We start from the raw sequence: 15,610 nt of genomic DNA, 5'->3' as shown, positions 1-15,610 counted from the left end.
AAGAAATGAATTGGCGAAACGCGACGAGAATATAAGTTGTATTGCACCTGATATTGAAGAAATGACAAAAGATGAACTGTGTTATTCGTTATCTAGATTCGTATGCGAAGTTATAAAAGAAAATGGTGAAGATTATCCGGGTCAAACATTGTACGAGATTTTGATTAACATTCAAATGCATTTTGAACAAAAAGGAAAATGTTATAAGTTCCTGAACGAGGATGCCTTTTTTACAAGTGAAAAACACCTTGGATTTCACCATGAAACAGAGGGCAGCAGCAGGACTAGGCATTTACAAGAAGAAAGCGGAAACTATTCTAGTTGAGGAGGAAGAACTTTTGTGGCAGAGAGGGATTTTAGGTGATAGTGACCCATCAAGACTAGTGGACACCATAGTGTATTTGATTGGATTACACTTCGCTCTTCGGGCTGGAAAAGAGCACAGAAACTTGAGAATGGATAATTCCCAAAATACTATATTGGAAAGAAATGAAGAGACCTGCCTAAAATATTCCGAAGATATTTCGAAGAGTAATCAAGGTGGATTAAAAACAAGAAGAATTAAACAGAAACAAGTCTACGCCTACGAAGATACAGCCAACCCAGATAGATGTATAGTTCGATTATACAAGAAGTACATTGATTATTGGTAAGTATATAGATAAACTTAAATTGTAGCCTATTTAATGACTAATGCTATGTATAAATTATGTAACAAGTTATTTTGACATTTCACGCAACTTACATTAAACAACTTACGTAAAAAAAAAAAAAAATAATTCAGCCCCTCACTGTGGTCGATTTTCCAACTTGCGAGTTATTTTACATTGAAACAGCAGCAGAAAAGACGACTGATTTAAATTATTCTGATTAACTACTTCTATATGATTTTTTTTATAGGGACATACCATGTTCTTCGACAAGGAGAGCAAACGTTCTTTTTTTAATGGCGTATTCTTTTACAACTCAATTTTATCTATCAATTCACCAATCACAATGGAAAGAAGCTCATCCAAAACAATTATGAGTTTGCTTAAAATTCAAAATCAAATAATTTATATTTATAAAAACTCGCACCCCTGAAAAAATGAATGGTCCGTGTCTAAGTACAATTGTGAGCTTGCAGGAATTTTCATATTTTTTTTAAAACCCTAGACTGTTTTTAAGAATTTTGTTAATAACCTTTTAAGAATAAAAAATACTCACATGTTCGTCTATGTTATGTTATCGTACATGTATTATTGTTTATAATCACCATAACTTCAGGCTGAGTCACTTAAGCTGGGCGTACTCTAAAGGTGTACTTGAACAATTGTTTTATTCAATTGTTTTATTCAATTGTATATAGTATACTCAGTGATTAAAAAAAGGTTAGCAGCAAATTTGTAGAGTTTATATTTAAATACATTTGCGTTAAAGAGAACATATACGATCTGTTGTGCTTTTACATTAGTTCAAAGTTTACAAATTATTTCCCAATTTTGGACATTTTTAATATATTTATTCTCAAGTTAAAATATATGTTGCTAATTTTGTTTTACTCAGTTTAGAATTAAATGTTGATTGATTGATTGTTGGTTGCTTAACGTCCAGTGGCAAATACATGTGTATTTAATGAATGTTCTTGTTGAAGGACAACTATTTATATATATTAAATAGTATTTACGGAATCCATTGCTCACATTGATTATAGTAATTCTGTATTGATTTGGTATAGAATTTTTTTTCCTATTCGAGGCGTTCAAAATCATGCAAGTATCATGTGTTTTCGATTCTTAATCTTAATTGAGCAGGATTGTCAGTTTCCCTAACTCCCTTAGAATCAAAATTACAAATAGATATTGTTATAAATGCCTAATTAGATTTTTTTTTATTAAAGCTTCAACTTTTTCATTTCAGCCCAGAACAGACAAAAACTAATGTTTTTTATCTGAGGCCTTTATCTAAACCAAAGGAAAACATTTGGTACACAGAACAACCAATTGGCATAAACACCCTAGCTGCAATCGTCGGGAAAATGTGCACAGAAGCAGGACTCGGTGGATTTAGGTCAAACCATTCATTACGTGCAACAGCTGCAACCCGTTTATATGAATGTGGTGTTGATGAACAAATTATATCAGAGGTAACTGGACACCGGAGTGATGTTGTGAGGGAGTACAAAAGAACTAGCGAGACAATGCGACGAGACGCATGTGGAATTATTCGCGGTGGTGTGCCTAAAAATCAGGAAGTGTCGAAAAAAATCTGTATTGGAAACCAGGAATTAGACACTAATATAAATGTTAATGTTAACGTGAATAAAAGTTAAATGCAGTGTCTTTTCATTCTTGTAATTGAACTTATTTCAGATTTATCGGCCCGAAGGTTCAGTGATAAATACTCGTCAGGCAACAATACTCGATAATGAGCTATTGTAGCCTTAATGAGTTTTGCCAAAGGCTCTCTCATTGTTCAAGCACTAAGAATCCACGCTTATTGAATAGAAAAAATTCACAACAATAGTTACTAAAGAGAAAAATGTCTGTTCACATTTTAGAATGTTTTTAGAAATGTTTTAAAGGTATTAATAATTTTATTGTTTGTATTATTTCTTAGAAGAGTATCTGTTCAACAGTAACATTTGATTTACCAAAGATAAATAAATGTGAGAAATATAGAAGACAAGTGCATTTCTGGTTTTGGATGAACAGTTGACCACAATCATTATGCTAGATTATGATTCAGAATGGAATGCACGAAAGGTATTTATTTTAATGCAAATATAAATGTAATGTATCATAAGATCATACCAGTCAGGAGCTAGCAATTGAATGGTTATCATTGGTAGCTCCTGTATATTGTATTTGTTCCTCGTTCATTGTTTGGTTTGACATTTTTTTGTGGTTGTCATCTTATAGTCTTTTATAGTTTACTATGTTCTATGGGATTTGACTCTTCGTTAAAGGGTGTATGGTGACCAGAAGTTATTTATTATGTGGTGTAGAGTTGCCTCATTTGCAAACATTCTTATTATAAAAGAAAACTTATTTCTGAAGATTATGAGACCCTCATATTCATATCTGTTTATTTACTTTCAAACAAATACATCTATGGCGCTTCTCCCATATCTTTGAAACTTCTGAGATAGATTATCATTTGATAAGTACTTTACCATCAACTGGTGGATTTACAATTATCCACAATTCTCTACATAAGGTAATGTCGGTATCAAGTCGGGAATATGAAAATTGTTTTCCAGTCGTTAGATATGTTTGAGCTGTTGGTTTCAAATTTTATAAAGGAAGTTGAAATTGTTAGAGTTCCCTATTTTTGTTATTTTACTTTCATCAATCTTGTTTTCAAAATAAAGTCGAAGGTATGGGTCACATGGCTTTTTTCTAGCTGTAAGCTATGGAAACTGTTAGATGTTGCATAGATAATGTGTGAAAACCATGTTTTGAGTGATAAAAAGAAACTAGAGGCTCTAAAGAGCCGGTGTCGCTCACCTTGGTCTATGTGAATATTAAACAAAGGAAGCAGATGGATTCATGACAAAATTGTGTTTTGGTGATGGTGATGGTGATGTGTTTGTACGTCTTACTTTACTGAACATTCTTGCTGCTTACAGTTATCTCTATCTATAATGAACTTTCCCCAGTAGTTTCAGTGGAAAATGTTAGTAAAAATTTACAAATTTTATAAAAATTGTTAAAAATTGACTATAAAGGACCTATATATATATCTTGACCTGATGAACAATTTTACTCATGTCAGATTTGCTCTAACTGCTTTGGTTTTTGAGTTATAAGCCAAAAACTGCATTTTATCCCTATGTTCTACTTTTAACCATGGTGGCCATCTTGGTTGGATGGCCGGGTCACCCGACACATTTTTTTAAACAAGATACCCTAAAGATGATTGTGGCAAAGTTTGGATTAATTTGGCCCAGTGGTTTCAGAGAAGATTTTTGTAAAAGATTACCAAGATTTACGAAAAATGGTTAAAAATTGACTATATTAGCTGAAGGACGCCTCCGGGTGCGGGAATTTCTCGCTACATTGAAGACCTGTTGGTGACCCTCTGCTGTTGTTTTCTATTTGGTCGGGTTGTTGTCTCTTTGACACATTCCCCATTTCCATTCTCAATTTTATAAAGGGCAATAACTCCTAAAGGGGTCAACTGACCATTACGGTCATGTTGACTTATTTGTAAATCTAACTTTGCTGAACATTATTGCTGTTAACAGTTTATATCTATCTATAATAATATTCAAGATAATAACCAAAAACAGTAAAATTTCCTTAAAATTACTAATTTAGGGGCAGCAACCCAACAACGGGTTGTCCGATTCATCTGAAAATTTCAGGGCAGATAGATTTTGACCTGATAAACAATTTTACTCACGTCAGATTTGCTCTAAATGCTTTGGTTTTTGAGTTATAAGCCAAAAACTGCATTTTATCCCTATGTTCTACTTTTAGCCATGGTGGCCATCTTGGTTGGATGGCCGGGTCACCCGACACATTTTTTTAAACTAGATACTCTAAAGATGATTGTGGCAAAGTTTGGATTAATTTGGCCCAGTGGTTTCAGAGAAGATTTTTGTAAAAGATTACCCTTTGGGCCAGGTGAGCTAAAAACATTGAATTTTACGCTAATACCAAGACAAGAAATTCCGTTTTTGGACAATCATTTTGTGGTATATACAGACTGTTCTTTTTCGGTAGTGAAAGTTATTTTTGGAAAATTGAAATGTTTGTCTTGTACTGCAAAAAATGACTGCAAGCACTTGAAATTTGTAGATAAACTCAACAAATATGAACATTGCGATTTGCCTGAAAATTTGGACAAAATATATTAAGAGTAATACAATAAAAAAAAAGTAAATATGAGCTTAAATGTAGTTCATACAACAGAATACCTTATCATTTAATTGGTGAAATGAAACATCAAATTTTATTTATTGAATAATATTTTTGTTAAGGCCAACGACTGTGAAAGCCATTCCAAGTGACAAAGACTACCCTTATTGTTGACAGTCTTCCATCTTGTTTAGATGAGAAAACAGTTTCTGTCCTCGTTTCAAAGTACAGATGCATTGAGGTTTATGTAAGACATTCATTACATTTTCTTGTATTAAGATCATTAAAACAATACAACAGATCTTTACCATATAACAGTTGTACCTGGCACATATGGGATTCCAGCTCACACTCTCAGTAATTACAGCCTAGTGATATATCAGCTCTACTCCTTTGACATTAGACATACAAGGTCAGCTAGGATAAAAGAATCCTGCCTCTTCATGTGTTGCAAAATAAACCTTAAAACCGAGACGAGAATAAAAACCTACTAAAATAAAAATAAAAATGTCAATCCTGCAGCAGAGTCGAGAACGATCTTATGATTTTACCTACCCAGGACTTATAGAAAATTAAAACCAAGCCTGTTGCAGCTTGTAGATTTTCAGCTCCAATAGATATAGGAAGATGTGGTGCGAGTGCCAATGAGACAACTCTCCATCCAAATAACAATTTTAAAAAAGTAAACCATTATAGGTCAATGTACGGCCTTCAACATGGAGCCTTGGCTCACACCGAACAACAAGCTATAAAGGGCCCCAAAATTGCTAGTGTAAAACCAAACGGGAAAACCAACGATCTAATCGATATAAAATTTTTAAAAAACGAGAAACGAGAAACACGTATAAATTACATAAACAAACGACAACTACTGTACATCAGATTCCTGACTTAGGACAGGTGCAAACATTTGCAGCGGGATTAAACATTTTAATGAATCCAAACCTTCTCCCTTTTCCTGAATCAATAGCATAACATCACAACATAGAAAAACACACGGTAAAATATAAATTGGCAGGCTTAACTCAATCAAAAAACGTACATTAATACACTTTAAATGAATAACTTTGATCTGCCATATCTGAATGCAAATGCACAGTAAATAAAATATTAGGGACAAACATTCAAATCCAAACACAGCCATGTCAAGTCACCACTACGAAATATTTATCCCTTCGAAAATATTCACTTTAGTAAAAAAAAACGGTTTTAAAAAAAAAAACAGGTAAATCTTGAAGTTTATACAAATGTAGTAAGAAGTGAAACTTAAAATATATTCCAAATAATCAAAGCTGATATATAGACAAGATCCATATAAATATAAAATAACAAAAAAGCATTATAAACAGTATCAACAGGTCGAATTATCAAGAAAATACGATTTGAGAGTACTCGCAGTTACTGACAGCTAGTTAAAAGCCCAAAAAATTTAATAATAAAATAAATCATGCATCAGAGACTAAAATGAAATAAAACACATCCCAGGAATTTAGTATTTTAACGTCATGAACAGTCAGAGAAGACATGACTTGTGCAATGCCAAAAATAAATGTATCGTCAGGTAGTAGGAGAGTGAGGAGCGACTTCTATAGAGATAAAAATTAACGTGTCTGTGTCTCTATACATCCCGCCTCAAAAGAAGATACAATTTAGTCATGTGTCGGATTTGAATTTACAAGAAACAAGTCTTAAAGCTTTCCCGAAGAAAACTAAAGAAAAACCAACAAGTGATCTTTTGGAGTCCGGGTTGCTTGGACTTCAGGAAGGAATTTGTGTAAAGAGACATTTGTTGACGGTGGTGCTCCAATACCCAGTGATACGAACTGCCTTCAAATGTACTTTAAAATTATTGGATGGCACACTTTATGCAAGAATGTTGACGCATGGATAACAGCCCTTATCCATCCAATTAATTGGTTTAGATTGCAGACAATTAAAGGAATAATAGCATTTTATACTTTCAACGGTGGGTGGTTGGCGCACCTGTTAAGATGCATCTACCTTCTACTTTTTCATATAGATAATGTCCTGCTTGTTATGTTGTTTTTTTTATGTTATAAATTTACTGTTTTTCAATAACTAAATGAGATACTAGTACGATGTATTTGTAAGTGTGACAGTAACACAAGAAACAAAAGACAGGACAATTTTACAGCATAAAGTATCGTCAATGATTGTAACATGTTCTCTTCTTGTATACTCTATATACCACTTTGCCTCATATTCTTATTAAGAAAAATTCACATCCCTAAAAAAAAAAAAATGGGCATTTAAAAAGTCAGAATGCCAATACATATGTTCAAACTCTTTAAGGTATTTTTTTAGTAGCGACAAACAAAAGAACTATGTCAATTGGACATGCTTTGATACTAAATATGCGCTTGAATTTTTCGGAAACAACAGGACAAAATGGTCGAATCATCGGTTTCAGACATATTCAATTCTACGAGGTTTTTTGTTATTTTTCAATTTGAAGTTGGTATAAACGCCATATTTGATACCGTGTATTATAGTATTATTATTAAAAGTCAAACTCCGACAAGAATCTTCAAAGACAAGCCTTATAAAACCAAAGGCCAAACTGCAATTTATCGTATGACTTGTATGGAATGTAGTCACATTGACACGCATACCACATCTTCTTTTATCGATATGTAGGGTACTATTGATAAGGCCTTCAAACATTAACTTAAACTATCGGTTAACCGGTCAATCGGTCGAAGGACGTCGAACGATTGTACGAGTAACCGGTTAGGCAAAAGTGTACGATTTGACAACACTAGTATAAAATAATGGATTTGTTATAAAACTAGCTAAAACTCTAACTTTTATGACAGTCGCATCAAATTCAATAAAGAACCTTAGAGAGCGTGCTCATATATTGGAGAAATAAAAAAAAAGTGTAAGAAAAATAAATTGTGTAAGAAAAACAATTGTACAAGAAGAAAAAAATGAATCCTAGTTTCCTGTCAATATGCATACCTATATAGTATGTCCTTATTATCTACAAAGTTTCATGAAATTCTGTTGCGTGGGGTATAATCATATTGACAACAATGCGTGAACAAAACAAACAGACATAATAGGCAAAAATGTCAATAATACATCACTCAACATCGTGCTATAATCCTAATCACTAAAAAAATACCCCATATAAACATGTAACAAAGAAGCAAAAAATTGGATACAGACTAAGCATAGACAAAGCATATTCGCAAAATGAAAGACACGAATACGAGAATATCATAAACAATAATGATAAAATGTACAAGTACCACAAATATCTTAATACCAATAAGCACAATATATATTGAACAAAGATGCACTAAAAAGCATATATCAAATCAAATGTAACCTCATGCATTGCTTCCTAAGTCTCTCATTATTATTAGGTACGTTCAGTTTGAGGATAAACTATTTATTAAGGTGCACTGAAACGGTTCTGCTACTCCGAAATCCATAAGTAGATACATTTCCAACGATCAGTTTTATTATCAACTGTGGGGGAAAAAGTTCATTGGCAGTATATTCTTATACAAAATGTGTGACACGGTATTTATAAGTGTTTCCCCTTAATAAAGCGCCCTAGGTCCGTCGTATGTAGGCTAAGATTCTAGGAGATAAAGTGTTGTCGTGGAGGAGACTTTCATTGATTACACAGGACCCGCTTAAATATATAGGGTTTTTATATGCAGACAGAAACGTTGGTACATAAAACAGCCAAGCTTCTTCAAATGAGAAGAAGTGTATAGAATGAGAAAATATTGCTGGTCAAGGTTGTCATCTGAATACCGACATTTTGTTTAAATCCCCTAATCTATATTTAGATTTGTAGTAAATTAGAAACAGCTGCATGTGACCCAAATTTGAACAGTAAAGGGAGGTGTCACGGCTCCACCATTGTACCACGTTAGGAATTGAACCTGGTAGTATAGCGATAAACCTCTCATTTGTATGACATTCGCATTAAATTCCATATAATTACATCGATGTGTGAACAAAACAGAAATATTATCAGGTAAAATAGTCCAAATATGTGTACAGCAGTCATCACTGTGTCACAATCTCAAAGTCAACAATAATTGAACAAAAAAGCACAAAAAGCATATATCAAATTTAAAAACCACATGCATTGCTTCGCATGTTTGAAGTCATTAAATCTAAACGTCACATATGATATGAAGAAATATAAAATAATTTAGCCGTTCAAAGTTTTGTCAAAAAAGTTATAATTTCACATGGCAACAGGTGGTATACAGGGTTTGAAAATCAAAAGTATGTTAGAACTAATTTCAGAAACCGACCGAGATTTAAAATTGTCCAGAAGTTCTTTAGAATTTTTAAGATTCCACATATGGTTAACACCCCTACGCGAGTAAAATAATTTTGTCTTTCAAGGTATTTTCAACTTTATAATAGAACAATAACCTATTGGCGGGATCTTTAAAAGTGCAGAGTCAAATGAACCAAAGAAACACAAAAAGTCGCACATACGAAACACACCAGCAACAGTAAAAATGAAATATAATACAAACACATTGACGGGATGTATAAGTACCGAGCCACGTCAAATGGATATCACAGAAAACACCCCAAACAGTAAATGTAATACTAATAATAGAACAAAGTCAAATAAAAGAACAATTTTACACGGTGTTGAGATGATGAACAACGTCAGTACGCAGAATCTATAAATCAAGACCATCATGTATTATTTGTGAAGGTGATGCGGCGTATTTATCAACAAGGTCTTCGCACCTTCCAATGAACTGTATTTAAAAAATTGAACGTGGCTGCGTACTTGAACATCCCAAATTAATAGCACCTTTGGATTCAAACCGGTATACTTGATTTTTAGAAGGAATAGCAACTGATAATATAACTCAATTGCTAGGCACTGCATGAAGGAGAACTTCTCCTTCTCATTGATCTCATTTGGTCAAAGTGTTTAATTTCCTTATCCCGATTCTCCCCTGAGCGAGTCTTTCGTAACTAGACCAAGCAGTGGTATAGTCTATGATCGCTACGATGGCCGTTCTTACGTTAATGAAATGGCTGTTCAGACTCGCCAACAAATTGTTTACCACTTTTACAATGTAGGCGAGACACAGCATTTGTAGTCTTGCAATTGACATTGCTAAATATGGTGTCTATTTAACCAGTGGAATGACCTAAAACCCTGGGTATTCAGTATTTGATTGCAATTCAGACATCAATCGTTTCCGCATCACTTGCAAGAGCCAATAGGTAAAAATCTACTCTTTCCAGGAAGTATTTGAGGCTCTTGTTCAAAAGCACGAACAGGTTGCTCAGGAAAGATCTTGGATAGCTAAGGATTTTCTTCGATTTCTTTCCAATTTTTGGCGGATAATGTGTGATAACTTGTCAAATTTGTGATGGTAAGTCTCTTTTGTTGACCCTTTTTGTCTTTATATTCTAAATGTTCATCTCGGCTGATGTTATTGGCACGAGTAAAACGTTTATCAATGTCTTTTTTCCCCGATTGTCAAGTTAACCACGAAGTGTTATGAACAATGGGTGGGTATCAGAAAATTTCTAAAATTCACGGGGAATCCGACAAGACTCCTTTATCAGCATTATTGTTTGTTTTGGCTGTTTAAATTATGGCTCTTAAGTTGAGGAACAGCAACGAAATAAAAGGAATCACTATTAAGTTAGATGGGAAAAGTCACAGCATTAAAATTTCACAACTAGCAGATGACACAACATTATTTTGTAAAGATAAAAACGATGTAATATCTGCAATGAATATAATCGAAATTTTTGGCTCATTTTCAGGACTTTTGGTAAATAGAAATAAAACAGAAGGATTATGGATCGGGAAATTAAAATCATGTAAAGATAAAATTGCGGGAATTAATTGGGGAGATAAACCCATTAAAGCATTAGGGGTGTTTTTTGCACATGATAAAGATGAATGCAAAAAATTAAATCGGAATTGTAAAATAGAGAAAATGATGAAATTGTTCAAGACATGGGAAAAAAGGAATCTATCAATTTTAGGGAAAATACTAATTATTAAAGCATTAATTTTGTCGTTATTTACGTTTTTGGGAAGTGTCTGCTTAACTCCTGAAAATAATATTAAAGAAATAGAAACAAGAAGCTTTAAATATATTTGGGATGGGAAACCAGACAAAGTAAAACGAAACCTGATAACACTTCCTTATGAAAAAGGAGGCCTACAAATGGTCGATTTTAAAATTTATTTTGTATCGCTTAAAGCATCATGGGTATATAGACTAGTTAATGGTAAATTTGCCAACTGGAAGCTATACCTTTTAAATATTTAAAAGTGTCTAATAATATTTTAGTTATATTTAATATGAATTTAAATGATATAAAACATTTAGAATATTTTAAATATGTTCCAGAATTTTATAGAGAAGTAATAAAGTCCTGGATTTTGACTGGGGGTGGGCAAACAAAACAAGCAGTGACATATGCTGATATAAGAAAACAAACAATTTGGGGGAATTCATTTCATAAGAAACCAATTATCTTTGAAAACTGGATTAAAAGTGATATAATATACTTGAATGACATTCTAGATGACACTATGTCACTATCAGAAAATTATATTTTGAACAAATTAAAGTGTAAAGTAAACTGGATTGTTGAATTTCATAAATTGAAACAATCCATTCCACAAAATTGGATTGACATAGTTAAACAAGAAAATTCTGTCCAAAGTAAAGTAAATATCCAGAGAAATAAGATCACATGGAAAGATCGTTATTTTGAGACTACATTTTTTTCAAATAAAATGTTATATGACTCTCTAGTGAATAGTAAAAAAGAAACGTCAGTAGGGATAAACAGGTGGCTCAAAATTTTACCGTTGCAAGAAGCTTCAAATATGAATTCATTACATAACTTTATTTTCAAATACTTAACTGAAAATAAATTAAAAATATACAGATGGAAATTGCTACAGTTTATTTTACCAACCAAAAATCATTTATTACAATGGAAAATAACTAATAACAGTTTGTGTAATTTTTGTAACATAGAAGAAGACTATGCTCATTATTTTTTCAATTGCTCTTATTTAACAAGATTTTGGCAACAAATAAACGATCTCTTAAAAAAAGAGTAATTTAGATTTTTCAATAAAATTACAACACATGATATTTGGATACAAAATTACAGACAGCAAGTATTACCCAATAATTTTTTGGGTTACAATTATTAGTTTTTCAATATATAAGTCGCATTATGTATCTGAGCAGAAAACAAAAAACATAGACGTATTCAGAATTTTTATTAACGAATACACCAAGAGAGTAGATACCAATATTAATGGACATAAGACAATAAGTTCAATGTTGCTTTCAATTAAAAGAAACATAATCAATGAATAATTTTTATATTGTTATAATAGAGTTTTGTAAACAAAATGTATGTCAATTAATTTAATCAGCTGATTATTCCCTGGGTAGTCAGTGGATTGTAACAGGGTACGTCAAGAGAAGCTTGGAATCTTGATGGTTTATGTAACAAGCAATATTTGATGAATAAAATTATTATGTAGTTAAAAAAAAAAAGTTAACCACGAAGATCTTGTAGTTGCATTTTTGCAGTATCATTGGTGGAGCAAATCACTTTTATTCCCTAAAGCATGGCAATACGAAACAAAAGGATTTGCTCCACCAATGGTACTCCAAAAGGTATCTTATTCTAATACAAAGTATTTACAACACAGACATTTCTGGCAGGGAGGGAGGGTTATTGAATTAAATTTCTTTTGATAATATATGCAGCGTCCGTATTCAAAAAAAACTATCATGACGCATGACGTCAGTTTGTATGATTCACTAACCACCAATGAAATTAGAGGTAACCAAACCAATCGAATGAGATAACTGAATTTAAGTACAGAACTTCAAATTCTATTATTTAAATATATACTTATAAACTCATTGTTTTACTGAACCTTTCATTAAGGGCATACGATACAGTTACAGGGGAGGTAATGACGTTGCTAACGTAAAATGTTATTTTCGCGACGTCAAATTTTGACATACCGGGAAAAGATGCATGCATTTTTCGACTGATTTTTATCATTCAAACTGATTTAATTTTAAATCGAGTGCATGGACCCCTATTTTTTAGAACGACATTTTTTTTCATTTTGCAGGAAGATTATGTGAACCAAATTTTATAAAACTGTAAATAGTGCATTTTTTTAATGTTGATAAATATACAGCAAAAAATTAGGTTTTTAGCTCACCAGGCCTGAGCTTTTCCCATCACGTTGCGTCCGGCGTCCGTCGTCGTTAACTTTTACAAAAATCTTCTCCTCTGAAACTGCTGGGCCAAATTAAACCAAACTTGGCCACAATCATCATTGGGGTATATAGTTTTAAAAATGTGTCCGGTGACCCAGCCAACCAACCAAGATGGCCGCCATGGCTAAAAATAGAACATAGGGGTAAAATGCAGTTTTCGGCTTATAACTCAAAAACCAAAACATTAAGAGCAAATCTGACTGGGATAAAATTGTTTATCAGGTCAAGATCTATCTGGCCTGAAATTTTTTAATGAATTGGACAACCCGTTGTTGGGTTGCTGCCCCTAAATTGGTGGTTTTGGTTATTATCTTGACTATTATTATAGATAGAGATAAACTGTAAACAGCAATAATTTTCAGCAAAAAAGTTTTACAAATAAGTTGCCCCCTTTAGGAGTTATTGCCCTTTATAGTCAATGTTTAACCATTTTTCGTAAATTTTAGTAATCTTTTACAAAAAATCTTCTCCTCTGAAACGACTGGGCCAAATTAATCCAAACTTGGCAACAATCATCATTGGGGTATCTAGTTTAAAAAAATGTGTGGCGTGACCCTGCCAACCAACCAAGATGGCCGCCATGGTTAAAAATGGTACATAGGGGCGACATGTAGATTTTGGCCTACTAGTATATCTCTGAAACCAAAGCATTTAAAGCAAATCTGACCGTAATAAATGGTTTATCAGGTCAAGATCTATCTGCCCTGAAAATTTCAGACAAAACAGACAACCTGTTGTTGGGTTGCTGCCCCAGAATTAGTCATTTTAAGGAAATTTTGCAGTTTTTTGGTTATTATCTTGAATATTATAATAGATAGAGATAAACTGTAAACAGCGGTAATGTTCAGCAAAATTGTCAGTTTACCCCTTAAGGAATTCTTTATAGTCATTTTTTAAAAATTTCATAAATTTTTGTAAGTTTTTATAAATTTTAGAATATATTTTCACTGTAATTACTGGGCCAAGTTCATTATAGATGGAGATAATTGTAGCAAGAAGAATGTCAAGTAAAGTAAGATCTACAAACACATCATGATCACCAAAACACAATTTTGTCATGAATTTATCTGTGTCCATTGTTTAATATGCACATAGACCAAGGTGAGCGACACAGACTCTTGCGAGCCTATAATTTTCTCAATTCTTGACCATTTGATAAATATGAGTTATTTTTGAATAAAAAAATGCATAAGTTTTTAGGATACTTATAAAATACAGAAATTACAAATTATTTAACAAAAAACAATTTGTGTTTATCTTTTAAAACATAAAAGTTATGGCTTTGTTTCGAATGTTAAAATACGGCCACAAATCCGAATTTTGAGCAAATGTACAAAATTTCGCCCTCATTTTACTAAAAAAGTACCACATGAAGGTATATTTTTTATTACATATTTGATTAAATCAGGCAAAAAATAGCCTATATGGAAATTTTTTATTAAACTGTAAATACGGGATCAAAACTGTATCGTATGCCCTTAAGGATGTTTGCTTGTCATGTTTTAGAATTTTTGTCAGATTTTCGATATCCTCTGGTTTCATCCAGTTAAATGCCTTAAAAAGTTTGCCCATTGACTCCCATTTTTCTCTTTATAAATCTTACATGTATAATTATAAGCCATCTGTAAAAGTCTTATAAAATCTTTGTTATTTTTTAATAGTTTTTGAGAACTTAAACTTGTCAATGAGTTAAGAAAAATCAAGAGAGAACATTTTAATGGCTAATATCTCGAAGAAAACAAGCACATTGACCTAAGTTTGTGCTCTTTTGGTTCCTTTAATAATCCCCTATCAATATATACTAGCTAGTGTTATGAATAGCTTATTATTTTAAAACTGAGTAGCGAACCTCCTTAAGGGGACTTAGATGTTGATGGCAGATAGTCCTTGTTAATTATATTCGTCAATATTCTCATTGATATGTACACTACAACTGCTTTTATTCATAATTATTATTGGTCTATCTTGTTATCAAGTTCAGGTCATCTCAGTACCAGAATCTATGACGAACGAGACATTTTAATTTTGAAATTTCAACTTCCCCTACCTTAGTAGTAATATACAAACTTCACCTGCATATGTAATATATAATGGCCAGCTTATGTGGTATTCAAGAGATTACAGCTGCTAATCAGACTTTGTAAAACGTTGGTGTCTTGAGTAGATAATTGTTGAACCAGGGTTTTGCAGTCAAAGAACGTCTCGTGATTTTTCTGTAAAGATTTCATCGGAAGGTACTAAAATCTTGTTGATAAATATTCCGGATCAACGTTGAAATGCATTTTATTTAAAATGGTAATAATTTTTATTAAAATGGCATCATTTTGTCATTCTAATACAATAGTTTTTATTCAATTGGTATAACTTGTCATTGTAATGCAATATGTTTTTATTCAACTGGTTTATTAGTTGTTTTAACTTTAATTTGAAATACTGTTTTTTCTTTTATTTGTC

General features: G+C 32.4%; 1 protein-coding gene across 1 annotated transcript; it reads left to right on the top strand.

The window, feature by feature from the left end:
* The first annotated feature begins 260 nt into the window (after positions 1-260).
* On the top strand, positions 261-2,311 carry LOC139521566 (zinc finger MYM-type protein 2-like). The gene is made up of 2 exons (XM_071315043.1): positions 261-649; positions 1,900-2,311. Exons 1-2 carry the CDS (start codon positions 261-263, stop codon positions 2,309-2,311), a joined length of 801 nt encoding a protein of 266 aa, XP_071171144.1.
* Positions 2,312-15,610: the final 13,299 nt, after the last annotated feature.

The sequence above is a fragment of the Mytilus edulis genome, chromosome 4 (assembly GCF_963676685.1).
Source record: "Mytilus edulis chromosome 4, xbMytEdul2.2, whole genome shotgun sequence".
In the NCBI taxonomy this organism is placed as follows: domain Eukaryota; kingdom Metazoa; phylum Mollusca; class Bivalvia; order Mytilida; family Mytilidae; genus Mytilus; species Mytilus edulis.
This window is presented reverse-complemented; position numbering and strand designations above follow the sequence as displayed.

What these genes read in the sequence shown, in the direction of transcription:
- LOC139521566 (XM_071315043.1), top strand. Translation starts at nt 261, where the DNA reads ATGAAACAGAGGGCAGCAGCAGGACTAGGCATTTACAAGAAGAAAGCG. An exon ending in AAGAAGTACATTGATTATTG is followed by an intron (nt 650 to 1,899) that starts GTAAGTATATAG and finishes TTTTCATTTCAG; the next exon opens with CCCAGAACAGACAAAAACTA.